The 25210-nt window shown below is 55.5% G+C and overlaps 1 protein-coding gene across 2 annotated transcripts; it reads left to right on the plus strand.

Moving 5' to 3' along the window:
* The first annotated feature begins 4474 nt into the window (after positions 1–4474).
* MEF2B (myocyte enhancer factor 2B) lies at positions 4475–22223 on the plus strand. 2 transcript variants are annotated; one of them, XM_082706688.1, is made up of 9 exons: positions 4475–4690; positions 18186–18268; positions 18808–19011; positions 19991–20125; positions 20581–20728; positions 20898–21031; positions 21125–21218; positions 21379–21490; positions 21783–22223. In XM_082706688.1, the coding sequence occupies exons 1-9, from the start codon at positions 4543–4545 to the stop codon at positions 22006–22008; spliced, it is 1284 nt and encodes a 427-aa protein (XP_082562814.1). In that variant the 5' UTR covers positions 4475–4542; the 3' UTR covers positions 22009–22223. The 2 variants fall into 2 exon arrangements, with proteins under 2 accessions (XP_082562814.1, XP_082562815.1); XM_082706689.1 differs by lacking the exon at positions 4475–4690 and adding an exon at positions 10402–10641.
* The last annotated feature ends 2987 nt before the right edge of the window (positions 22224–25210 follow it).

A 25210-nucleotide genomic window follows, 5' to 3' on the forward strand; every position in this document is an offset into this window, starting at 1 on the left:
CTGAGGCGGACATTTGTGTGCCTGTATGCGTGGCCCACATTCTGTCTTGAGCAGAAATGCTTACCCCAGACTCAGGCCATATGGCAAAGCCACCTTCAATTACAGGGGTGGCTGTGGGACACTGGCCTGGCCAATCAGAGCCTCCATCTCCCAGGTCACTGTGATGGGGTGGACATGAGCATGTGACCCGGTGAGCGGTCTTACCCAGGAATTTTGCTGGGAAGCGAGGGAAAGTCACCATCTTCCCGTGAGGGTCGTTGAGCTAGGCAGATGGCAGACCAAGAACACTCACTGGGTCTTGGACCCAGCTGTACCCGACACTAGCAAAACTTGATTCTTCAGTTTCATTAGTCTGCAACTTACCATATTCGCCAAAATTGCTCCGAGTCCATTTCTGCTGACTACAGAAGAGCCCACACTGACTGCTATGAATGTCAAGGCTGGAAGGTCATGGCACAGTTTGCCCCCCGCTGAGGCCAGCTGTGTACTGGTGCAGTGTCCAGCACCACATATCGGGGAGATCAGAATGGAGTCGTCTGTGGGCTGGAGTCTGGGTGGGTCCCACACCCGCTGCTCTGAGGGGATCCCCACACCTCCCTTGGTGGTGTGGGTGGTTGGAAGAGAGGGGTGGCAAGGATCAGGGCACCCTAGGGGGGAGAGGGTCCTGGTGGGGTGTCAGTGTTGTGGAAGAGCCTAAGGGCCTAGGACAGGGTTCATGAACACAGGAGGTGTGGGAGAAGGACTGCCTCCTACTGCCAGGAAATGGGTCAGTTCTGTCTCCTTTCTGGGGTGTTATTAGGGGCCTCATTTCGCCATCCTGCCTCCCTGCTGCCCCCAGCTCATTTTGGCGGCGAGGGAGGATCCTTAGGGCCATCCCATTAATGGCCTTGACTGGTGTGTGGCACCCCAGAGTCACTCGCCCTCTGTTGGCCAACCTTGAAGGCACTTCTTGTCCAGCTGTCCTTCTACCTGTCCATCAAGCAGTCATTTGTCCAGCCAACCTTGACTGCCCTCTGTGGGCCAGGCCCTGCCCAGGGGATGCCCTGGTGAGCAAGAAAGCCCAGCCCTTTCAGACCTAGGGGTCAGACGGACAGCCAAATGAGTTCATTGCATATACTCCAGGGGCTGCCGTGGGCTATTCCGTGTTGTGAACTAGGTGGGCATAGTCGTGGGGTCCCCCAGACCCTCCCAGGGCCCCCTTCATCATCCACGGTCCCTCTCTGCGATCTCCCCTAGTGATTAATAAATAGTCTTCTCCATTCAAAGAGCAGGACTGGGCTGAAGACCCCTTCCACTCCCTGCCCCGGGGGCTCTCCATGTCCCTGGTTTATTTGCATTTCATTTGCATGTCCCTCTCTCACTTCCCACCTAGAGAACGTCCACACCCACTTGGCCACCAGGAGGCGCAAGAGGCAAAGACTTGATTAGGCCCCTGGGCCTCCCAAGTGGTCATCCCCACTCTTGGCTGTTCCTGGTGGATATGTTGTGATCCTCTTTACTTTTTCACCCCATACGTCCTCGCTCCCATTTTTCAGAAAGTGAATTAGGGTTCCATGAGGCCGGGTTACCCAGCAGAACCTCGCACCAACCCCTATGTGCTCCTGGGCTGTGCTGGCAGTCTCCTTGCCAAGGTGGAGGTGTGGGCATTCCCAGCCCCGATTCAGTAGGATTTGCTTGCAGGACAGCCCCAGAGACAGGAGGTGGGGGTAGCTGGGAGAGAGGCAGTGAGCAACCTGTGCCATGGGGCATTCAAGCTAGAATCTAGAACCCATGAGGGTAGGGATGACCTGAAAAGGATCTCAGCTCTGGGTGAATTGTGAGGCCACCCCAGGCTCTCTCAGATCTGTGGATGCAGTAAAAGGAGGCACGAGAGAGCAGTGGCTTGCCCCTAGTTGGCCCACAGTGATCAGAATGGGAATCAGACTTCAGTTTTGGCTTATTGTCCTTAGCCCCAGTCTAAGTTCTGTTTTTTATTTCAGTCCTGCTCTATACTCCCAGAGCGCCCTACCCCTAGGAAATTCCTTCCTAGTTCAGCCACATCCCCCAGCAAGGTCTTACCATGCCTCAAGCTTGGTCCTCATGCGCCTCCATCGCTCAGACCCTCTCCAGGTCTCTTTAGTTCTTCAGGAAACCCTTGGAGACACCCTTTTGGTATGACCCCACACAGGACCTGTCCTGGAGGAGCCTCCACAATGGGGGAAACCGAGTCACACACAGACATCCCCAACTGCCTGGGTCAGTGCTGGGCTGGGAAGAGGAATGGGGGTAGAGGAACCCCAAATGGGAGGAGGGGCCTCAAAATGATTCCAGCCTCTAGGAGGAGCTGCTATTGTCCCCATTTTTCACATGCGCAAACAGGCTCATGGTGCAGTGACCAGCTTGAGGTCATGTGGTGAATGGAAACCAGAGCTGTGGTGGGGACCCAGACTCTCTAACCCTGGGCCTATCTACTGGGTCACACTATACTTGCCACAGCGGGTCCTTCAGGACCCCTGCATCCTGACATTGTGGGAGAGGATCTGGAAGAGGGAGAGGAGGTTTTTCCACCTCCATCCTATCTTCTCACCCCTACCTCCACCTCCCCGCATCTCCCATTGTCCAGGCCCCTGCCCAAATCCCCGTCTGTGACCCTTTGTACTCCCTTCTCCCCCCCAGCAACCAAGGGTGTCCCCTCATCTGAGAAGACTGAGGTCGAGACTTTGACTGCCCTGATGGGGGACGAAGGTTCACGTGGGATGACACAGCCAGTGATGGGGGAGGGTACAGGACAGGAACTGGAGTAAAGACAAAAAGAAGCAGCTGTTAGAGGAAACAGTATGAATGGTAGAAGATGGGACTGGCCAGAATAGGAAGGGGGAGTGGAACAGAGTGGGGGGTGAGTGGGGGCAGGAACATGGGAGGGAGCCCTTGTGGTGGGATGGGGCAGCGGGTGGGATGCATGGGGGTAGACCCAACCAGCTCAAATCAGGCAGACCCTTCCTGACACACTCTGGCTGTTCCCACAGCTACTCCAGCTGCTGCCCTCACGTAACCAGAGCCTGCCTGTTGCATCAGAGGCGGGCGGGCAGCCACGGGTAAACAGAGCAGCCCTCGGGGGGCCCGGGGCTCCCCAGCCACCTCCACGCTCCCCAAGCCTTGTTCTGTGCTTTGGAGCCAAGGCAGAAGCCCCCATCCTAGCCTGGGCTCTGGTGTGTTCTTGGGACATCTGAGCATTTGGTGTGGAGCATTGTGGGGGAGCCCAGTGGGGCAGAGACAGGACCCCTGGTCCCTATGTTTCTTTGACAATGTGAACCCTAGCTTATGTCTAAAAATGAAAGCTTTGCCCATGTCACAAATGGGTAGATTGAAGTTTGGGGAGAGGCCTTCCAGAACCCCAGTTCCCTGCCTCAGTGTCCCCCACACACTGACATCTCTGCTTGCTCCCCACAGAGTCCAGGAGTCTAGCTATCTCCTGCTATCTTCCAAGAAGTTGGATACCAGGCAGCCATTGCAACCCACCTGCTCTCCCACTTTATCTACCCCAAATCCCCCCCAAATCCCTCCCCCTCCTCTCCATCTCCCAGCCTCTCTTTATGTGCCCAGCCCAGGCTGCTGCTTCCTATTGCTCTGGCTTCATCTACCTCATCTCCCCCACCAAAGAATACTCTGCTCTCTGCCTCTACACTTTTGCAAGTGCTGTTGCCTCTTGGAAAACCCTTCTCGCAATGGCAAACTCCTATTCATGCTTCGAGGCCCAAAAAAATGCCCCCCCTTTCTGGGAAGCCCTCCCTGGCCCCTCTGGCCCAGTCCTGACTCCCCAGAGCTTGGGGCGGGGGGGGGGGGGGGGGGCGTGGTGTCAATGTGTGTGACAGCTCTGCCTTCTCCAGACCAGTGGTTTCTCTAGGACTACACAGTCCAAAATCATCTTCATTCTGTAATTCTATCTACACTAATTCTCTCACCAGTCCTGTTCTGATTTCCTTGTGCCTGGACCTCTGCTAGGTGGTGCTGGGATCCCAAGGAGGAAGTGGATGCAGGGGTCTGGGCTGGGGTCTGGTTCTGGAAGCCACACCCCCTGCACACAGCTGGCCTTTCTAGTGAAGGCCTGCACGCAGCGCCAGAGGGGTCTGTTGCCCTCCTGTGGGGACACAGGAAGCAAGCAAGCATTCGGCTACAGGGGCACCTCATCGGGGAGCCCAGAGTCAACTTTCTGCAGTCCTTCCATTTGGGTGAGAGCAAGGATCAATGGTGGCTTCCAGGCACCACCCCTGCAGCCTTCAGGGTCTCGGGACCAAGTTGTATTTCACTCAGTTTAGAATAAGTCTAGGGTTGGACTAGCAGTGATCCGAACTAGAGACCAGGTCCGAATTAGCGTCAGGGTCACAGTAGCAAGGTCAGGGCCCCCAGTGAGGGCGGGGGAAGTCTCGCGGGTCTGATCCAGCCCCCGCCCTAGTCCCCTTTCTTCATTATACGCCCTCATTTCAGCGTCTTCCGGGGTCTGAGTCCCGTCCCCAGAACTCCCTGGGCGGGGCCACGCCCTAGTGCCCGCCCATCACGGTCCATATGCAAATGTTCACCGCCCCACCCAATCAGCTCCCGCGGGGGCGGGACCGCCCATTCTGGAGGCACCTGTGGCCGCCCCGCGCTCGGAGCGCTTTGCTGCTGCTGCCAGACCCGTCCGCGAGCGTCCAGAGGGCCCCGGGCCCAGCAGGTGCGTGTCACGTCAGGCCGTGGTTTGTGCGGTGTCACCTGAACGGCATCTGTGGTTAGTGGGCTTTGGAAGTCCCGAGTGTGCTGCTGTGCATTGGAGAGTTGTGTGTGTCTAAGAGATGTGCGTCCCGGGATGTGAGTCTGAGATATTGTGCGTCCTGTTATGGCCAAAGAGTGTGAATCTGAGGGTTGTGTTCCAAGGGAGGGGTGTGTCCAAAGGGTTGCGAGTCCAAGGGTTGTGTTTCTGAGAGGTTGTGTGTCCAAGGGGCACGTGTCTGAGGGTTTTGATGTCATTTACAAAATTGCGTGTCCAAAGTTGTCGGGCCCTGGGCCCCTGTTACGTGTCTATGAGTTGTGTGTCTGGTCTGTGAGCTGGACTGTGCCCCTCTCCGGGAATGCATCCCTTTTGTACATCCTCCGGACCCTTGTACACAACCCCATGCCTCTCTGCTGTGGCTGTGCCCTTGTATGTTACTGCCCTGCACCTGCATGTGGCGTGACTCTGCATGTGTGCATGTGACTGCCAGGACCCTTGTCCGAGCTTCAGGCTGTGAGTGTGGGGGTCTCAGCTGGGCCCACGAGGTGTCTGTGAAGCTTGGGGGCAGGATAGGAGGTGTGGAGACCTGGGGGGTGGGCAGCACAGCTGCCTGGATCTGCGCTTCCCTGTGCCTCAGTTTCCCCATCGGGGAGATGGGTATAGGAACAATAGTCACAGCCCTCTGAGGTTGTCAGCACATGACAAGCTGGTGACTCTGTTACTTTCGCAGTCATGCTCCCCCTACCCGCGTCCCCTGCACCTCCTGCACCTCTCCCAGGGTCTGGGGCTGCAGACTTGGCTGACTGATTACCTGGCTGTCCTCGGTCCCTTTGTTGCAGACTTGAGAAGTCCGAAATAGCTGAGGCCATACCTGGCCTGCCCCAGAAGCCTCACCCGGGAAGGTCAGGACCTTTGGACATTTGACATCCAGTCATGAGAGCTCTCAGACTATTGGGGTGACAGAAACTGGGTTCAAAGCAGTATTTAGACCAGGAAGGACAAGTGTGTGGGGTTTGATTGCAAAGGTCAAAGGGGCTTTGGGAGAAGTCGGCCTTCCTCCCTCCTGTCCCCGTGTCTGCCTCCCACTGCCTGCCTGAGTCTAGGAGTGAATCTTGACTTCCAGGGAATGAAATTGTAGAACATTGAGGGCCTGGGGGAAGCGGGGATCTCACCTGCAGGAGCTGGAGGCTGTTTATCTGGTCTAAAGTGCCCACTTTGTAGGAGGGAAGACTGAGGCTAGATGGAGACATACAGGCCCCCCAGAGAAAGTATGGGCTCAAGGCTGCCGTTCTGCCATCCAGAGAGAACAGAACCAGGGATGAGGGCCTAGTCTTCTCTCTCCCCTTTCTGTGTGACTTCAGAGAGATCCCTGCACCTCTCTGAGCTCTGTAGCTGCCCCCGTGACCTGAGCGTTGAGCTCAGTTTTACATCCCACCTCCAACTAATGATTTATTTTGTTAAATCATTAGCCAACCAGGCAGACATCTGGAAAATGCAAATTAAGGGGGGAAAGGGAATTAAAATTATTTGTCACCCCAACTCAGATGCAATGCTTGTAGAAATCTTTGGGGTCTAACCTTCTAGAAGATTTGAGGAACATAGGCACCTGAAGACAGATGTTATTCTTCAGAGCATTTATCATATACTGGGATCCCATTCGGGGTCAGAGAGCTCAACCCAGTTCTTGCCCTTAAATTCCTGTGGGGTACACACACAGGTTGGGTCCTGTTTCCCAACCCCCAAAAAGGGGGGTCTCCCTAGGCCTGCATCTTGGGAGCTATGAGGCTGCCCTGTCACCAGCCTCAGGCCCAAGAATGAGTGTCTTGGACCCCAATGATGCCTCAGGCTCACTTCCCAGACTATACAAGGGTGGGGGTTTGGGAGTGCGGCAGAATGGCTCTGGGGCACAAGCCAAGGCTAGAGTGAGAATCTGTGGGGGTCTCGCTATGTGGCCTGGAGAAGACTGCTTCCTTTTGTATAAAATGGGGACAGTGATCTCCGCTTCACTGGGCTGTTTGTGGGTCAGGCAGGTTCTGTGTGTAAATAAAGTGGCACGTAGGCCTGGGCAAACAGTAGTCACTCAATAATAGGATTTACCATCCAAACTGTGACCAAGTGGAAATCCCTGTAAGCCCCATCTAGGCCCATCCCCACCCCACCCTCTACCAGGGCCTAGGAGGCCTTAAAGCTATCTGCTTTCCTGGCCTGCTCTCCTCCAGGTCCAGGTTCAGCCAGAATCAAGGCAGGGCCCTCAGCACTGAGCAGTTGAGGCCGGTTGGCATAGGGAGTCACAGGCTGTGGACACAGGACTGCTCCTGTCCACTGTCCACACCCACAGCCTTCCTGTCTTCCACAAAATGCTGTCCTGGCCTCCTGTGCCAGTAGGACTTCTCCCCACAGTAGACATGGTGTCTTTTGAAAACCTTGAATCAGACCACAGCTCTCACCTCCTTGTGCACCCTCCGTGGCTCCCCATTGCTCTCGAGTCCACCTTCTCATCCCCACCCCTGAGGCCCCATGTGGCCTCTATGCCCTCCTCTGTCTCCATCGGCTCCCCCCTGCTTTAGTCACACTGGCTGCCCTGCACCTGGAAGCTGACCAGCAGCTGACCACCTCAGGTCCTTTGCACCTGCCATTTCTTCCGCCAGGTGGTCTCTCCTCCACATCCCAACCTGGCTGGTGTCCTCTAGTCCTTGAGGGCCCCCTTTTCAGAAAGGCCCTTCTGACGCCTCTGTCCAAAGCAGCTCCCTCCCCTGCCACTCACCCCTCCTGCTTCCCCCTGTTGAATTTCTTCCCTGAAGGCCTCTGTCTCTGCCATGATTATGTGTCTGTTGTCCCCGCTCCCACGGGCTTGATCTGTCCACTCCCTGTCGCTGTGTCCCCTGCCCTTGGTGTACTCTCAGACATTTCTGGGGAAAGAGAGTGGGGGCCAGGGATGCCCAAAGATCCCATCTTTGGATGGCTATGTCTTGGGTCTGCGTGGCTATGGGCCGAGTCCCTTCTGCCCAGCGCTGACAGATGTGCTAATTTCCCAAGCAGGGAGGACCTGGCCTCAGGGGATGAATTTCTGGGGTCCCATGGGGAGATCTTTCTCTGGAACAAAGAGAGAGTAATCTTGGGCCGTCCCTGCAGTTGCCCCTAAGGCTCAGGGGACATCACCGGGTGCCTTGGGTGGCCCTGGACTCCAACCTGGGACAGCAGGGTTGGGTTCTGAATGTAAAGGCTCTCCCAGCAACAAGTGTCAGGGTCCCAAACCCATCAGGAAGGTGTGATGGGGTAGTGGGCTTCTCTCTGCGGTGGCTGTGTCAAAGAATTTGGCCTTCTTGCCAGATGAGAGGCAAGATTTCCTTTTTGGATGGACACTGACACCTATGGAGGGTCAGTCCCTGGGCCCGAGAGGAACATGAGCACCCCTCACTTGGCTCTTGTGCTAGTGGCTGTTTAGAGCCGGGTCTCTAACTGGAAGGGGGCAGGGCACAAATTTATTTTAGTGGCCACAGGGCCTTTGAAAGAAAACTGAACCAGTTGTCCATGTTTCTGTTGATTAAGCAGTTTGCTCATCGACTCAAGGAAGGGTGACTGAGGGCCTACTGTGTGCCGGGCACTGGGCGGGGAGGGCTCTGTCCCTGCCCTCACCGAGCGGACATCCGAGTGGGGCAGCATAAGCCTCAAAGAAAGTAGCAAAGAAGCAGAGAAAGGTTCCAGTGGGGCCAAGTGCCTCAGGGAGAGGTGACTGTCCTCTGGGAAAAGGGGCGCCTCCAGAAAAAGGGATTTCTGCCTGGTCTTAAAAGACATGGAGCAGCTCCTCAGACCTGGGCAAGCCTGGCAAGGGTGGTAGCCCCAGGGAAAGGCCCAGCCTGGGCAAAGGCCCGGGGGTGGAAATGTGTCAGATGCCCAAAAAGGGGCAGAAGGGGTACTGGGAATTTGCTGGTAGATGAGGCCTTTCTAAAGAGGAGGGACAGGTGGGTGGGCACTGGGGGGCTCCCAGGGACTCAGAGTACAAATGGGGAAACTAAGGCTCGAAGCACGTCAGGCAGTGAATGTGCCGTGGAGCTGAGAATTATAACACTGTGGTCTGGCCAGGTTCACAGCCACAGTCCTGGCTTCTCAGCACATGGCCTCCTAGGAGCAGACCTTGGGAGGGAAGGTCTGAGGGACCCCATTGGGCCTCAGTTTCCCCATGAATATCAGAGGGCCTCATGGACAAGGGGCCCTGAGGGGCCTTCTCCAACTGGAACATTCTCAGTTTCTGGGATTCAGAGCTGCATGAGGCTTCCAGATATGTGACCCACCTTAGATGCTCACTTCCCACACACTCCCCAGCCCCCAACCGTCCCCTGGAGCTGCTGACCACTGTGCTTCCAGAAGCCGGTGGGTTGGGCATTGTTACCACCGCAGGGCTGGGAGCCCTACCTGTGTCTGCGGCTTTACAGGAAATGGACAAGAAGCATGCATGTTTTGGGGGGGCATGGTATGCTGAGCAGTGTCTGCGTGTATTGGGGAGTCTGTGTGCATTTGGGGAATTAGAATGTGTTGGGCGCTCAGCGTCTGGAGAGGTCTGTATGTACTTGGGGGTCTGCACGTGCAGCACGTTCTGAGTGTTTAAGGATATGTGTGTTTGGAAAGCTGCCTGGGCTTAAGGGGGTCCCTGTGTATTTGGAGCCGCATGTCTTCTGGGGACTTTTGTATGGAGGGATCTACTGTGTTGGAGGGTGATACATGTGTCCAGGAGATCTCTGTTGATTTTGAGGGGCTCTGCATGTGTTTGGGGCATCTCCCTACCTACATCTGTCCATTTGAGGAATGGGCTTTCTCTTTGTCCCCCTATTCCTCAGCCCCCCTGCCTAGACTGCCCAGGGCGCTTGCTCAGATCTGGGCACCTCCCAGGACCAAGCAGAGGTGACCATGTGACCATGAAAGCTGGCTGCACAGGGGAAGGAGAGAACCAGTATCTATAGAGGACCTCCTCGGAAGCCCCAGCAGCCCCCTCCCCCGCCCCCCTACCCCAGCTCAGCAAGGTAGCCCTGACTCTCCCATTTCCTGGTGGAGGAAACTGAGGCCCACAGAAGTTTGGCCACACCAGAGTCACTGCCAGAGCCCACCTGCCCTCGGGGACTACTGTGGGCTGAATCAGCCCCTAGGTCATCCACAGAGGCACCCCCACACTTGGGGCACCATCTCCCCAGGCCCCCAGGGTAGGAGGCAGGCCCAGGGCCCCTGCTGGGAAGGGGAGGGTCTCTGGCAGCTGGGGTCAGAACAGCTTGAGCCCTCAGGAGAGGGGAGGGGGAGGGTCCCAGCTTTCCAAGGGGCTCTTCCTGTCTCCTGTAATGAGGTACTTGGGGAACAGGTGATGAAACCAGCTGCTGGGTTGCGTGAGGCGGGGCTCCAGGCCTGATTCGCTGTGGCCGCCCAGGAGCAGCGCCCCCTCCCCGCTTCGCCAGTCCCCGTGGGCCCTCCCCTCCCCCCCCCCCACCGCCACCCACCTGCCTCTCACTTCTCCTTTCCTCTCCTCCTGTCCCGGGTCTGGGTCCGGGTGCTCCGCCAAGCTGTGGCCTCCAGGCTCCGGGGTCGGGCAGCGTGACTGTGCCACTCATCCCCCCATTTATGCCCCACTGGGAGCCAAGAAGGGGAACTTGACTGGCTCCTGGTCTTTTCTCTCAAACCCTTCCCACAAGGCCTTTGAGGTCAGAATTCTGTGACCCATTTTATGGGAGCTTGATGTCACCCAGCCTGTCGCTGTGTGTGTGTCACTGTGGTCTTCCAAGATGGCATGCTGACTCAGCGCCCCCAGCTCCAAGGCCTGGCCCTTCTTCCTTCTGGCTTCTGGAAGGGCCAGAAGACAAGTTCAGCAGAGCCATCCACCACCCCGCCCTCCCCAGCTGGTGGGGGAGAAGGAGTCTCACCCCCATTTACAGGTGAGAAAACTGAGTCCTCAGACAGGGTGTGCACCATGGTAAAGGGTCAGTGGGGGCAAGAGTACCAATGGTGCTATTCTTTCCAGCTCCCGTATCTCCATCGCCAAGGTGCTAAAAGGCCTCACCAAGTCAAAGAGGTGACATGCTATAGCCTGAAGGACCCCAGACATGTTTGTTGATCGTCTTAGTGACCACAGGGATAGCTGAAGAGAGTTTCTGGTGCTCTGGGCACTCATGGAACCGTCCTGTGTCTTCTCAGTTCTTTGCTTGCACAGTGCTCAGGCCTGGGAGCTGGGCTCTTCTCCCAGCCCTCATAGATGCCACCAGTGCATCCGGGCCTTTTCCCTGACAAAGGATTCTTCTGCTTCTGCCCCACCCCCCAACCCCGTTCAGGCCTCTCATCTCCCACCTGGACACCTGCCCCAGCCTCTCTCTGTCACTTTCCTCCTTCTCAGATGCTACTCCCCACAGCATCCTTGAACAGGGGACGCTTTTTATTATTTTTTTAAAAGATTTTATTTATTTATTTGACAGAGATCACAAATAGGCAGAGAGGCAGGCAGAGAGAGAGGAGGAAGCAGGCTCCCCGCTGAGCAGAGAGCTCCATGCGGGGCTTGATCCCAGGACCCTGGGATCATGACCTGAGCCAAAGGCAGAGGCTCAACCCACTGAGCCACCCAGGCGCCCCGGGGGATGCTTTAATAATAATAATAAAAAAAAAACCTTTTGATTGAGATACATCATGGAGAGAAAAAGGCACCAATCATCAGAGTAGGGCTAACACATCTGCACAAACTAAGCACATCTGAGTGCCTGGACTCTGGGCCAGGGAGCGAGCGGCCCCGGCAACTCCTACAACCGTGCCACAGCGCCTGCCCCGCATGGCCACTGAGCTGACCCTCATCACTGTAAGGAAATTTTGCCTCTTCTGGAACTTCATGTAAATGGGATTACACTGTGTGTCCCCGCTGTCTCGTCCAGCACTGTGGGGAGGGCCCGCCATCTGGGAGGTCCAGGATGCGGTCGCACCGAGCGGGAATGCTTCCTTTTACTGGGCTTTGTAGTCGTCCATTGTGGAGTCTAGTGGAGAGTAGTAGCCGATTCTCCCAGGGAGGGCATCTGGGTGGGTTCCAGTTCGGGGCAAGGATGAATGGAGCTCCTGAAAACATTCTTATCTGTGTCCTTCGGTAAAATACGGACCCGTTTCTCTTGGGTGAATACTGAGCAAAGAGACTGCTTGGTCATAGGGAAGACGGATATTTACTAGTAGACACCAGATAGATTTCCAGAGTGGCTCCACCTCTTCCCCCTCCCACCGGCCAGGTAAGAGAGCGCAAGGGGATTTTTCAAACTGTAAAATTATATCCCGACCCCCCTGCCCCCCAAACTCCCCACGGCTCCTCGTTGACCTCCGAGTAAAGCCCACTGTCTTCACTGTGGCCCTATGTGATCTGACCCTCACAATCTTCCCCACCAGCGTCCTTCATGCTTCTCCCTTCTTCCCACTGTCATGCTGTCCAGCCATAGAGTCTTCTGTGATTTCTTTTAAAATACCAAACTCCAGGGGCGCCTGGGTGGCTCAGTGGGTTAAGCCTCTGCCTTCGGCTCAGATCATGATCTCAGGGTCCGGGGATTGAGCCCCGCATTGAGCCCCGCATCGAGCCCCGCATCGGGCTCTCTGCTCAGCAGGGAGCCTGCTCCCCCACCCCACCTCTCTGCCTGCCTCTCTGCCTACTTGTGATCTCTGTCTGTCAAATACATAAATTTAAAAAATCTTTTAAAAATGCTTTAAAACTCCTGCTTTTTAAAAAAGCTCCTACTTTAAAAAAAAAAATGCTTTAAAACTTAAAACTAAACTCCTGGGATGCCTGGGTGGCTCAGTCAGTTAAGCATCTGCCTTTGGCTCAGGTCATGATCCCAGGGTCTGGGGATGGAGTCCTCTCAGCCTTCTCGCTCAGCGGAGAGCCTGCTTCTCCCTCTCCCTCTGCCTGCTGCTCCTCCTGCTTGTGCTTTTCTCACTCTGACAAATAAATAAAATCTTAAAAAATAAAAATAAAATACCAAACTCTTGATTGCTTCGGATTTTTGCCCTTGGAGATCCCCCTGCCAGAAACACCCTCCCCCACCCCACCCATCCCCCCTCCCCCTACCCGTGCCCCCTGCCCCCCACCTCACCCCAGGCTGTCTTAGCATGAGGGGCTCTTCCCTTGCTTTGATGTCTCTCTTGTGCTTCAGCTCTCAGTTCCAATCTCACCTCTTCAGGGAGGTCTTTCCTGAAATCCCTGATTCCCATTGCCCCTTTCATGGTTCATACATCTCTTTCTGGACTTAGTCAGATTCTGACATACAGGATTTTTCATAAAAATGACTTGGGCAATTCTCATTGCTTGCAATGGTCTGAGTTAGTTTCAATAACATTGCGTTTCCCTCTCCTTTGAGGTTTGATAAAAGCCCTAAAACCATGTGGGCCTGCTGTCCTTTTAATGGTAGGTCTTGAGTCACTTTTCTATTCTTCTGTGGTCATTGGTCTACTTAAACTTTCTACTTCTGTGATCAGCTTATCGCAGGGGTTGGCACATGGTTGATACTTCCTACATGCTAAGAATGAGGGTATGAAGAAAAGGGTAGGCAGGTGCCGGACTCTTGGCTTCAAATGCCCACCCCCTTCCCATCTGCTCAGACCCCCATTCAACCTGTCCATCAAGGCCCAACCACGTGCTTCCTCCTCTGAGATGCCCTCTTGGATTTCTCCTGGCCCTTCTTTGCTGCTCCATTCTTGGGTCAATGGGTCCATCTCTTTGCTCTTCTGCTGGGCAGATGCCACGAGCTCTCTGCCTCCTAGCTGGCTGTCATGAGGGTGGAGGGGGGGATGTGTGCACAGAAGAGGCCTCCCCCCTCGTGCCTGGCACATTCAGCATGTGCTGCCACCTCCCCCCAGCAGTTCTGATCACGCCAACATCTGGAGAACAGGCCACCGGGTCTGTCTGCGGCTCGGTGGGGATTTGCATGTGAGTACAAATATATATGCACACCCTGGGCCTTCGCCTCCGCATTCCTTAGCTGGCCCTTCACACCTGGGCCTGAGACAGGTCAACGCTGAGTGACTGGATTTGCATGCCCATGTATTTCTGGGTAGGGAGTCAGCTGGGGGAGTCTGAGAGGAAGTTGTTGAGGGAGGCTGGGGGGAGTTCAGAGTCTCTCTTGACCTGCTCCATTCACTAAATCTGGGCCTGCGGGACTTCCAGTCTGAGGGAGACAGAGCTGGATATACACACCCGTGGTCCCATGGGGTCAAAACTGGAGGGGAAGTTTGGGAGCTGTAGGAGTCCAGAGTAAGGGCAGGGAAGGATTCCTAGAGGAATGAATTTTTTGAGCCAGGTTTTGAAGTGTGAATAGGAGTTGGCCAAGTGGAAAAAAAAAAAAAAAAAAGCTTTCCAGGCAGAGTCATTTTGCTGAAGGTAGATTAAGATGGGCAGGGGCTGATTGGGGCAGGGCCTCAAATGCCAGGCTGGGGACTAGAAACTTCTCCTGAGGACAGAGGAGAGCCATGAAGTGTGTGTGAGCAGGAAGAGGGTACGATCAGAGCTGTATGTTGGGTAGATCGCTCAAGGGCCAGAATTGGGAATGACTTCGGTTCTTGGGTGAGGGTTGGGGATTCCAAAGTCATTGAAGTTTGGAAGAGTCAAGCCCCTGCATGAGCCCATCTGCATTTGTCAGGCCTGGCCCCAGAGATGGCAGAGGATCTGGTGGCTTCAGGAGGAACCAAAGACCCCTGGAGTACAGTGACTTAAAGTGTATGCTGTAGGCCTAGAACAGAGGGGGTATCACCCCTAGTCTCTTCCCCTGATGGACACAGCCCTGGTCTCCCCTCAAGTCTCCTGTCTTCTCTCATCCGGCCCCCAACAGTCCTGCTCCCCATGGCAGCTGTGGCTAAGCTCATAAATGATAAATCAAAACCCCATTCCTTTTTGCTCAAAACCCTCTCATAGCTCTCTGTCACTTAGACCAAAACACATAGTCCTCCCCACAGATCAGAGGACCCAGAGTGATCTCTGTGGCCTCTACCCCTGGCCACCTTGCTCTAGCCTCATTACCATGTCTCGCCCTTCCTCAGGGCCTTTGCACCTGCCCCTCCTTCTACCTGGAACTCACTTTTTGTCTTGGCTCTTAGGTCTCAGTTCAAAGAGACCCACCACCCCAGCCTTTGGCTCATGGATCTCCCTCATTATGTGAACCCTGCCCTGGCCAGGATGTCCTTGTCTAAACCAGGGACAGACTGAGAAAGGTCCAGATTCAGATTTGCCAGGCCCGGAGATTCATGTCTGAGTCCCATGTTCCCATGGGACCCCAGGCACGGGGGCATTTCCGGAGTCACCTTGGCACCAGGACCTCCGGACCAGTGCCCCCCTTCTGTCCCCAGGGACCTGTCAGGGCTGGGGCAACACGTCCCAGCCGTGGGAACGCACCCGATTCCGGCCAGGGAGTAAAATTAGCCTGGGAAGTTAAATTTAGCAAGTTGAGCTGGAGCTGGGGGGCCAGGACTGGGGTTCCCGTGGGTCCTGGCTCTGCCTGGTTGTGACTGCTCAGAGACCCAGACCAGAGAGAGTAGAGGGCACACCTGGGATCACACAGCAAGCCAAATACGACAGTGTCTAACAGGACTGGGCCTGGGACTCTGGGACAGTGAGGGGCAGGGGGAGTCCCACCCAGACCCTTGGGGGGAGTCTGGGAAGCAGGTATGGTTGCTCCTGGAGATGGACCTACATTTTCCTCCACTTCCCAAGAGCTCATTCCCAGGCCTCGTGTCAGGTGCTCTGTATTTCATACCCAGCCCCTTTCATACCCAGACCAGCACACTGAGGCCTAGGGAGAGGCCTGCCTTGCTGAGGATTGCCCCATGGGTCAGAGGCTGTCTGGGATCTGCCAGCAGGCCCGCCTGACCCTGGGCAGGCCACCCGCCTAAAGCCTCAGTCACCTGTGACATGAGAAGTGCCAGGAGGTCATGTGGTCGGAGACGTGGTGGAAAGGGTCTTGGATGTCTTGGGGAGGCTGTCCGTGTGGTGGGAGGTGTGCTCTACAACGGGCAATGTGACTCCTTCATTCCAAGAAGCCCGGCATGGGGAGAGCTGGGGAAGGCCTGGAGCCCACTATGTTGCCTGTCTGGGGGAACATGTTGCCCTCCACGAGCTCTCCCTTCTCACCCTGAGCACCCTTCTAGGGAGGTCCTCGTGAGAAGGGTGCAGCATTTCTCTCTAGCTGACCTCAGGCTCAAATCCCAGTGTGAGCTCTACGCTTGAGGTCCTTTTAGGGACCTACTCCAACCCGTTATTCTTGTTTATGTATTTTTTTAAAGATTTTATTTATTTATTTGACAGACAGAGATCACAAGTAGGCAGAGAGGCAGGCTGAGAGAGGAAGGGAAGCAGGCTCCCTGCTGAGCAGAGAGCCTGATGCAGGGCTCGATCCCAAGACCTTGAGATCAAGACCAGAGCCTAAGGCAGAGGCTTTAACCCACTGAGCCACCAGGCGCCCCTTGTTTACGTATTTTTTTCTTTTTTAAGATTCATTTATCCATTGTGGGGGGAGGGGCAGAAGGAGAAGGAAAGAGAATTCTCAAGCAGACTCCCTGCTAAGCACAACCACCTGCCCCCCACCTACCGCCCCCCAACCCCCCAACCCCCGTCCTGCCCCACAGGGCTTGATCCCAGGACCCTGAGACCAGAACCCAAGCCGAAATCAAGAGTCAGGTGCTTGGGGCGCCTGGGTGGCTCAGTCAGTTAAGTGTCTGCCTTCGGCTCAGGTCATGATCCCAGAGGCCTGGGATCGAGCCCCCCATCCAGCTCTCCGCTTTATGGAAGGCCTGCTTCTCCCTCTCCCTCTGCCAGCCGCTCACCCTGCTTGGGCTTTCCCTTTCTCTGTCAAATAAATGAATGGAATCTTTAAAAGAGAGGGGAAAGAAAAAGACTCAGAGGCTCAACAGACTGAGCCACCCAGGTATCCCCCCTGTTATTCTTTTATTTATTTTTTTTTTATTTTTTAAAAATTTATTTGAGAGAGAGAGAGAACGAGCAGGGTAAGGGGCAGAAGGAGAAACAGGCTTTCTGCTGAGCAGGAAGCCTGAGGTGGAACTCGATTCCAGGACTCTGGGATCATGACCTGAACCAAAGGTGATGCTTAACTGACTGAGCCACCCAGGGCCCCAATTCTTTCTATTTTATTTATTTTTTTTTAAAGATTTTTTATTTCTTTACTTAACAGAGAAAGAGAGATCACAAATAGGCAGAAAGGCAGGCAGAGAGAAAGGGGGAAGCAGGCTCCCCACTGAGCAGAGAGCCCTATGTGGGGTTTGATCCCAGGACCCTGAGATCATGACCTGAGCCGAAGGCAGAGGCTTAACCCACTGAGCCACCCAGGTGCCCCCAATTCTTTTTAAATGAATGTAATCTATAATCACTGAGAGGGGAAAGTTAGAAAATTCAGGTAATTGAAAAGGGCGGGAAAAAAAGGCCAACGTTCACACATTGTATGATTTCATTTATGAAACATCTAGCATGCACCAGTCCATAGAGACCGCAGAGCCATGGTTGCCACCGGCTGGGGAGGGAGGATAGGGAGTGGCTGTTAATATGCATGGGTTCTCCTTTTGGGGGGATGGAAACTTTCAGGAGCTAGCTGGAGGTGGTTTTGTGCAATGTTGTGAACACACTCCATGCTACTGAATTGCACACTTTAAACTGGTGAACTTCAGGTGGTGTGAATTGCATCTAAATTTTTTTTAAAAGGGGGGAAACTTCACCCATAAATTTCCACCCAGCAGTGACTCTTATCTTGCTCATTTCCTTCTAGTCTTTTTTCTACTCTCGATGCAATTTTTAAATACGTTTTCTGGGAACCACAGCCCTCGATCTTGCTTGTTGGGGAGCTGTTACAGGATTGAATGGCTTCCCAGTGTCCGGTGTGCAGACCGGGTTTTTGTTTTTGTTTTTTTCCAATGGCTCGAGATTAGTCATTCAGTGAACAATGTTTCCTGAGCACCACCAGGTATGGGCATCAGATGTCCATCCAACGGGGCCCATCAAGGGCTTTTAGGCTGTTGCCAGTATTCATAATAGCAGCACATATGTGGCAACTGCTGTATGCTGGGTGGATGTGAATATTTCCCATGGGCTAGCTCATTTCATCTTCCAACAACACTGGGCTGTGCATGACGCTGTTAAGCCATTGCACACACCGAGGGGCTTAGGAAGGTCAAGGTCCCCCAAGGTCCCACAATTACAAGCTTGTTTCATTTTAGGGCCAAGGGTGGGGCATCTATATCCCGACCCTTTGCCCTCGGTTAGCCTTCTCTTCATGTGGAATTCACTGAGCATCTGCTGCATCTGGGGTTGGTTGAGTGGGGACTGTGGGACTGCCACACTGCCTTGATTATCCCCGTCATCTCCCTTCTCAGTGCTTGGCAGGGGCAGGTGGAAGACAGAAGGGAGGCTGGGTACCTGGTCTCACTTTCCACCCACCCACTCTGTTCTCTTTTCCTTCCCCCCAAGGCCAAGGTCGCTCCACCCAGCCTGGCACAATGGGGAGGAAAAAAATCCAGATCTCACGCATTCTGGACCAAAGGAATCGGCAGGTGAGTTCACTGGGTGGAAAAGCGGCTGGGGGAAAGTTGTTCTTGGCACTGGACCGAGCCTGGGCAAAGGCCTGTCCATTTGGGGGAACTGCGAGGGAATGGGGAGCCTTGAGGTGGTGCCTGGGGTTTGAGATATAACATTTGCTCATTTTCATGCTGATTTATTCATTTATTCTCCCTGATGACGGGAGCCCCAGTCATAGGAGAGATGACACTTGACACAAACCCACCCAACTCAGAGGGCTGGTCCAGAGGGAGGCACAGAACGGAGAAGCCCAAAGAGGGAATGTGGGCCCTGTCCTGGAGACCCAGGAAAACTTCCCAAAGGAGAGGATATTCAGGCTAGGTTTTGAAGCACCAATAGGAGTTTTCCCAGTTGAGAAGTGGAAAGTGGGGGAGCAGTATAGTCAGAACGGACAGTATGCACAAAGCCCTACAGAATCTTGAGGCATGATCGGGGACCAGTTGGCCCCTCCCTCTCCTCCTTGCCACGCCCAATCCACGTCTCCTCCCACCCTGCCTGTGGGTCCGGGCTCCAGGTGACATTTACGAAGCGGAAGTTCGGGCTGATGAAGAAGGCCTATGAGCTGAGCGTGCTCTGCGACTGTGAGATCGCCCTCATCATCTTCAACAGCGCCAATCGCCTCTTCCAGTACGCCAGCACAGACATGGACCGCGTGCTCCTGAAGTACACGGAGTACAGCGAGCCCCACGAGAGCCGCACCAACACCGACATCCTCGAGGTACCCCTGGGGCCCTCCTCCCCAGTACCCTGATGTCCAGCTCCGGGCGCTCGCTCCGAGCCTAGGGACTCTGGGTTGGCACAAAAGACCAGTGTTGCAATCTAGCTTTGCTGCTGGTAAAAGGTTTGAGGCAATGTGGGGTCCCTCGAAGGGGCATCTGCCCCCACTGTAGAGATAAAAACACCTACCACCGGGCATCGAGGGCTCCACGGCATGCCCTGCACACAGCTCATCTCACTAAATCCTGTCCCCTGTTTGGCGAGGGCAGAAACAGAATAAAGGGCACATCGAAGCAAGGGAGACCTCACTGAGGGCCAGGAGTATTTTTGTCTGAGCTGCTGTGTCCCCAGGAGAAAGAGGCAGCCTGGTGCCAGGTGATTCATCCCCCACACCCGCCATCCAGGATGGGTGAGATCACTTCCCTTTGGAAATGGGAATCTTTTCCCAAGATGGGAAGCCGAAGCCACAGAGACGGAAAGACCAGCAGGCCTAGGGCTGTGCGTGGAGCCCCCTTAATGTTTCAGGAGGGTGGGGAGGAGTGGTCAAAGAAGAGGCAGGGGTCCAGGAGTGTGCAGGTCCAGGGAGAGGCAGCTCAGGAAAGCCTAGAAAGTTGTCCTCCAACATTTACGAAACACCTGTCGCACGCGGGGTGTGGAGGCTATGCTTGAGCGTGGAATGGAGGCACCAGGGTCATATTCAGGAGAGTTAGGACAGCACCAGCAGGGCTGGTGGATCCCGGCCCCCACTGTGTGACCTGGGCCTCTCTGGTCCCAGGGCAGGACAGTCCCTTTGTCACACACATTTGGAATTTGCTAGATGATAACTCACCGGGGTTTTTGGTCAATGGGATTTGCCTGCACTCCAGCGGGTCCGCCCACAGAGGTGGGGGGGGGTAGGTCTCCTCCCTCTCCCAAAGAACCAGGTTCCCTGGCTAGGATGGGGGAGGGGAGGGTCACCGTATTTTCTCCCCTCTCTACAGACACTGAAGAGGAGGGGTGTGGGCCTCGATGGACCAGAGCTGGAGCCCGATGAAGGGCCTGACGGGCCAGGAGAGAAGCTGCGGAGGTTGGCAGGTGACGGGGGTGACCCAGCCTTGCCCCGGCCCCGGCTCTATGTAAGTGACTTCCCGCACCTCGATGATGGGGCACTCCCTCACCTCCTAGGCCCAAATGGTCAAGGCTGAGACTGAGACAGGGACCTAGAGTTAGGGAGCTGGTCTCTGCCTAGGCAGAATGGGAAGGCTTCCTGGAGGAGTTGTCATTATAGTTGGGGCTTTGAAGGATGAATAAGGGTTCAGTGGACAGCTGTTTCTTTCCTTCTTTATTTCTTTGATTCATCAAACATCCTGGGAAGCCCCCTCAGTGTCAACACCACGCTGAATAAGAAGCCTCAGCTCTGGGCCTAGCTGTTGAGGAGTGACAGCACCAAACACAGGTTCCTTCCATCTTGTGGAAGGAGCCAGAAAGAAGCATAGCAAGGGTTTCAGGAGGCAGAGGCTAGCCCCTGGTTTTCTGTCTTGGATCTGATGTCCTTATCTCCATGTTCTTCCACCAATCCCATTCTCTGCAGCCTGCAGCCCCTACGATGCCCAGCCCGGACATGGTATATGGGGCCCTGCCTCCCCCAGGCTGCGACCCCAGTGGGCTTGGGGAGGCCCTTTCTGCCCAGAGCCGCCCATCCCCTTTCCGGCCAGCAGCCCCCAAAGCTGGGCCCCCAGGTGAGCATGGGTCATAGGCCCTGGGGCAAAAGGGGGTGGGAATCCCAGGGGGGCCTGTAAGGGGGATCTTGGTTCAGGCCCTGCTTGTCTGTGTGTATTACCTCTGGACCTCAGACTTCATTCGATGACATGGCCACATGCCCTCTCTCGGGGGTTTCCTGCTCCTCAGGCCTGGCACACCCTCTCTTCTCACCGAGCCACCTTGCCAGCAAGACACCACCGCCCCTGTACTTAGCAGCGGACGGGCGGAGGCCCGACCTGCCTGGAAGCCTGGCTGGGGCCCGAGGGGGACTGAGCACCTCAGTGAGTGAGGGGGAAGTGTGGCAGGGCTGATGGGGGAGGGCAGGATGGCGTGGGTGTGGGCCTCAGTTTCCACTTGACCCTGTCTCCCCACAGAGAGGCCTCTACGGTAGCCTACAGAGTCCGTGCTCCGCCACAGCTCCGGGACCCCCACTCGGGAGTTTCCCCTTCCTCCCGGCAGGTCCCCCAGGTATACACCCCCCCCATTGTACCCTGCCCTGGGAGGTATCCATACACTTGACTTCTGGGGGTGAGGGTCACCATTTCCCCATCCACCAGATGGGATGGAAAAAGCTTGGGCAAGGGTCTCCCTGAGGTCAAGGCCTCAGTTTTTTCCTCCTACCCTCCAGAATATGGGCTGGGAGACCCCCCTCCGCCCCCTGGCCTGCTGCAGCCCCCCACCCTGGCCCCCTGGCAGCATTCGAGGGGTGATGGGCCCCCAGCTGCCCCACCCCAGCCCAGGTAAGTGCCCCAACTCTCCCTCCTTTCTCCCCTCCCTAGCTGTGTGGCCCCTCCCAGTCTTCCCAAGACCTAGCCACTGCTGACCTCTGGTGGCCACTCCTGGTTCTACACTCAGCCCCTGCCGTCTGTTCTTGGTGGGATGAGTGGCTATTTTGGAAACCCCAAGAGGGACTGCCACCCCCTCCTTTCCCAAGGTCCTCCTGCCTAGCCTTTGCCATACCACTTCCCTGGCTTCCCTCCCTTCCTCGCTGAGCTCACAGCCCTCCTTCTCTTTCTCTGTCTCTCCCTGCAGTGGGAGCCGTAGCCTGAGTGAGGAGGGTCCCCCCGCCCGTGGCGCCTCCCCGCCGACCCCCCCAGTCAGCATCAAGTCCGAACGCCTGTCGCCGGCCCCCGGGGGCCCCGGCGACTTTCCCAAGACTTTCCCCTATCCCTTGCTCCTGTCACGGCCCCTGGCAGAGCCCCTACGGCCCGGGCCCCCCCTGCGCCGGCTGCCCACAGCCGACGGCTGGGCTCGATAGTGGACCCAGGGATGGCACCAGTCCTTCCTCCCACGCAGGGCTGGGTGAGGGCACGTGGGGCCCCAGTCTCCCTCCCCGCCTCGTTAGAGAAGAGCCAGCAGTTACGTCCTTCCAAAGTGAGGGCCTGGAGTTCGGATCCACGGTCGGGGGGCTCCCTTCTCCCTTTCCTGTGTGTGTATCCACCAATAAAACGCTCATGGTGTCCATGGACGAAACTAGCTGTCGCTGCTCAGAGCCACCACCACATGCGGGCCCTCCCATCTGTTCCCAAGAAATATCAGTCTTGCCTTGTCACGGTTTGGGGTACCCCCCTCCAGAATCCTATCCTGAGACTAGGATTCGAAGGTGGGTATCCCGGTGGAAGGCAGTTGAGGGGTAGGGATGTGACAGAGAGGAGCCCTGCAGGGGGCGCCAGCGAGCAGGTGACTCCGTGGGCATCGCTGCCCACCTCTTCCGTCCCTGGGTCCACTGGGCAGCGGGGGTGGGGGTGCTTAGAGTGCGCACCTATAGGGGTTCCACTCCAGAGGCTAGAGGCTGGGCTACTAGCCTCTGAGGGTGTCCAGTCGTGTGCTCAAGGGCAAGTTCCCAGGCTGGGTTGCGATCGCTTGCAGCAAGTAGTTGGGAGTCTTGAACGTTGCGCTACCTACCTGCCGGCTGGGAGCGGTCACTACACGATTCGTCTTTTAATGGGCATATCCCTTGATCCCTTGACCCAGCAATTTCGATCCGCCAGAGGCAGGAGGGAGCCGGGCGTTTATCTACCCACTCTTGTGGGGGGGAGGGGCACAAACTCCTCCCACTCTGGCGGGTATCCTGAGCGCAGATGGGTGTCCAGGAACCAGAAGGAGCTCCGTCTAGTTCTTCCGTCCAGTCATCCCCGAGGTTGTCTCGTGGGATGTTTATAGCACTCAGATCTAATCCCTGACCTTTCCGAGCTCCTGAGTTGCTCCCACCCCTTCACTCTGTCTGCCCCTGTCGCCCACCATGTCTCTTGCTCTGACCCCCACCCCTAGAAATATTTCCTGTCCCAAGCCTTGGCTGGATAAAATGGAGGCAAGGCTGGAGAGGGTCCCTTCTTAGCCTCTGGATCTCATCTTCACGGGGAACAGGAAGCCAGGCCAGCCCCTGAAGTCAGTGCCCACAGGTTAAGTGCCCCGTGTCGGTTTCCTAAAAATGTGGGCTGATTTCAAAGACTCGGGGTTGGGGGGCATGGGCTGGTGGGTGTAGTTCCGCATGCCCATCTTGGGAGACTGCACTTTCGCCATCGTCCATTAGGCGGCGCCGAAGAGCGAACTTTGCTCAAAAGTACACCCTGCTCAAAAGTTTAAAAAAAAAAAAAAAAAGGTAATTAAAAGATAAAATCCTTCTTGCCTTCCAGGGGCTTCACCACATGTTTTCAGGGTCTGAGCCTGGGGACTCAGAAAGGACTGTGTCACATATTGCCTGCACATGTATAATTATACTGTACAGCTTGGGGTCTCCTGGGTGGAGAGGTCAGTGAGCCGCAGGCTACTGGCTTCTGAAAACACCTTTTTCCAGACTCCAGCTCTGCAGCTGCTGGCTCTGCCCGAGGAGGGTGGGGAGCAGTGAGGGTTGTGTGAAAGTGTCCTCTGCCAGCCTTTCTAAGGACACCATGGTGATGTCAGTCAGAGCCATTGTCACCATCAGAGGGAACCTGAGTCTCCCAGGAGCTCAGTCACTGGCTGAAAGCATCATGGGAATTGTGGCACAAATGCAGCCACGGGAATCGGAAACCTGAGAGATGCATTTTCCAGTGCATCATACACAGAGATGGTGGAATGAGAATGTGGACTTCAGTGTAGTCAGGGAAGCTGGGAGGCGAATACAGACAGACTTAGGGATGTCTGTATGAGGGATCAGGGAACATGGAGTACCCAGTGCAGGACAGGGAATGTGTATTCACCCAGTGGAAAACAGAGAACAAGGAGTGTCCAGTGTGGAACAGATAACATGCACGTCCAATGTAGAGTAGAGAGAAGGAGTGTCCATTTTAGAACAAAGGAGGGACATTGTCTGGCTTAAGTGTTAAGAGGTGTCCTCAAGCTGCTCTGGGAAAAATAGACTGTGGGGGGGGGGGTGGGGTGAGGTGTGGGGGTGGAAGCCAGAGATCGGGGAGCTGGAGACTGCAGTGGGGATAAGACGGAAGTTGATTGGGTGGAGGTCATGGGGCTGGTGAGACTGGCTACGCTTGGAAGGTGGAACCATCATCAGTAGGGTCTGACAGATCACGTATGGGTGAGAGAGGAGTCAAGGTCAACTCCAGAGCTTGTGGATCACCTGGAGGATGGGGAGCTGCTGGACGGAACATCAGGACAGCCTGTGTGAATTTCCCGTGGTTCACCGCATGGGCGCCTCTGGGACACCTAAACTCATAAGCCCTGGGTCCAGGAGGAGAGGTCAAGGTGTCATGTAGAGATTTGGGTCTCCCAGAGCCTCAGTGTCTGCGTCAATGAAATGGAGACAATCGTCCTGCCACTTCAACCTAATGGAAGGAGCACAAGTGTCAGCAACCCCTCCCAGCCTGGTATTCGGAGGACCTGCAGTACATGTCCCTCCTTTCTTTCTTGGTCCCCTTCTCTGACACCCTTCCAAAATCCCAGCTTCCTTGAATCCCTCGTGGATTCATAGATTGGCTCACAGAACTGTGTTAGTCCAGGGAAATCCCAGTGCCCTCACCACAACTGTCACCCATCTTCATAGGACACTCTGAGTCCACAGGACCAAAACTACAGTGAATCCCCTGCAAACAGACATCCACATGTGCTCATAAACAAAGACAAAAGCACCCACAGAGGGGTGCTTGGGTAGCTCAGTGGGTTAAAGCCTCTGCTTTCAGCTCAGGTCATGATCCCAGGGTCCTGGGATTGAGCCCAGCATCAGGCTCTCTGCTCAACGGGGAGCCTGCTTCCCACTCTCCCTCTGCCTACTTGTGATCTCTGCCTGTCAAAAAAAAAAAAAAAAAAAATCTAAAAAACCAATAACACCCATAGAGACAAGGCAATCAACTATATAGACCCCTCTCACAGGCCCCATAAAAATCCTCAGACATCTAGGGTGCCTGGGTGACTCAGTTAAGTGACTCAGTTAAGTGGCTGAGGTCATGATCCTAGGATCCTGGGGTTGAGCCCCCACATTGGGCTCCCTGCTCAGGGGGGAGTCTGCTTGTTCCTCTCCCTCTGCC

This window comes from Mustela nivalis, assembly GCF_964662115.1.
Source record: "Mustela nivalis genome assembly, chromosome: 1".
Taxonomy (NCBI): Eukaryota; Metazoa; Chordata; class Mammalia; order Carnivora; family Mustelidae; genus Mustela; species Mustela nivalis.

Bases quoted from the DNA above. Each gene is read 5' to 3' on its own strand.
- MEF2B (XM_082706688.1), top strand. From the start codon at position 4,543: ATGCAAATGTTCACCGCCCCACCCAATCAGCTCCCGCGGGGGCGGGAC. The intron at 4,691-18,185 runs GTGCGTGTCACG...CTTCCCCCCAAG, and splicing joins GAGGGCCCCGGGCCCAGCAG to GCCAAGGTCGCTCCACCCAG. The intron at 20,729-20,897 runs GTGAGCATGGGT...CCTGCTCCTCAG, and splicing joins CCCCAAAGCTGGGCCCCCAG to GCCTGGCACACCCTCTCTTC.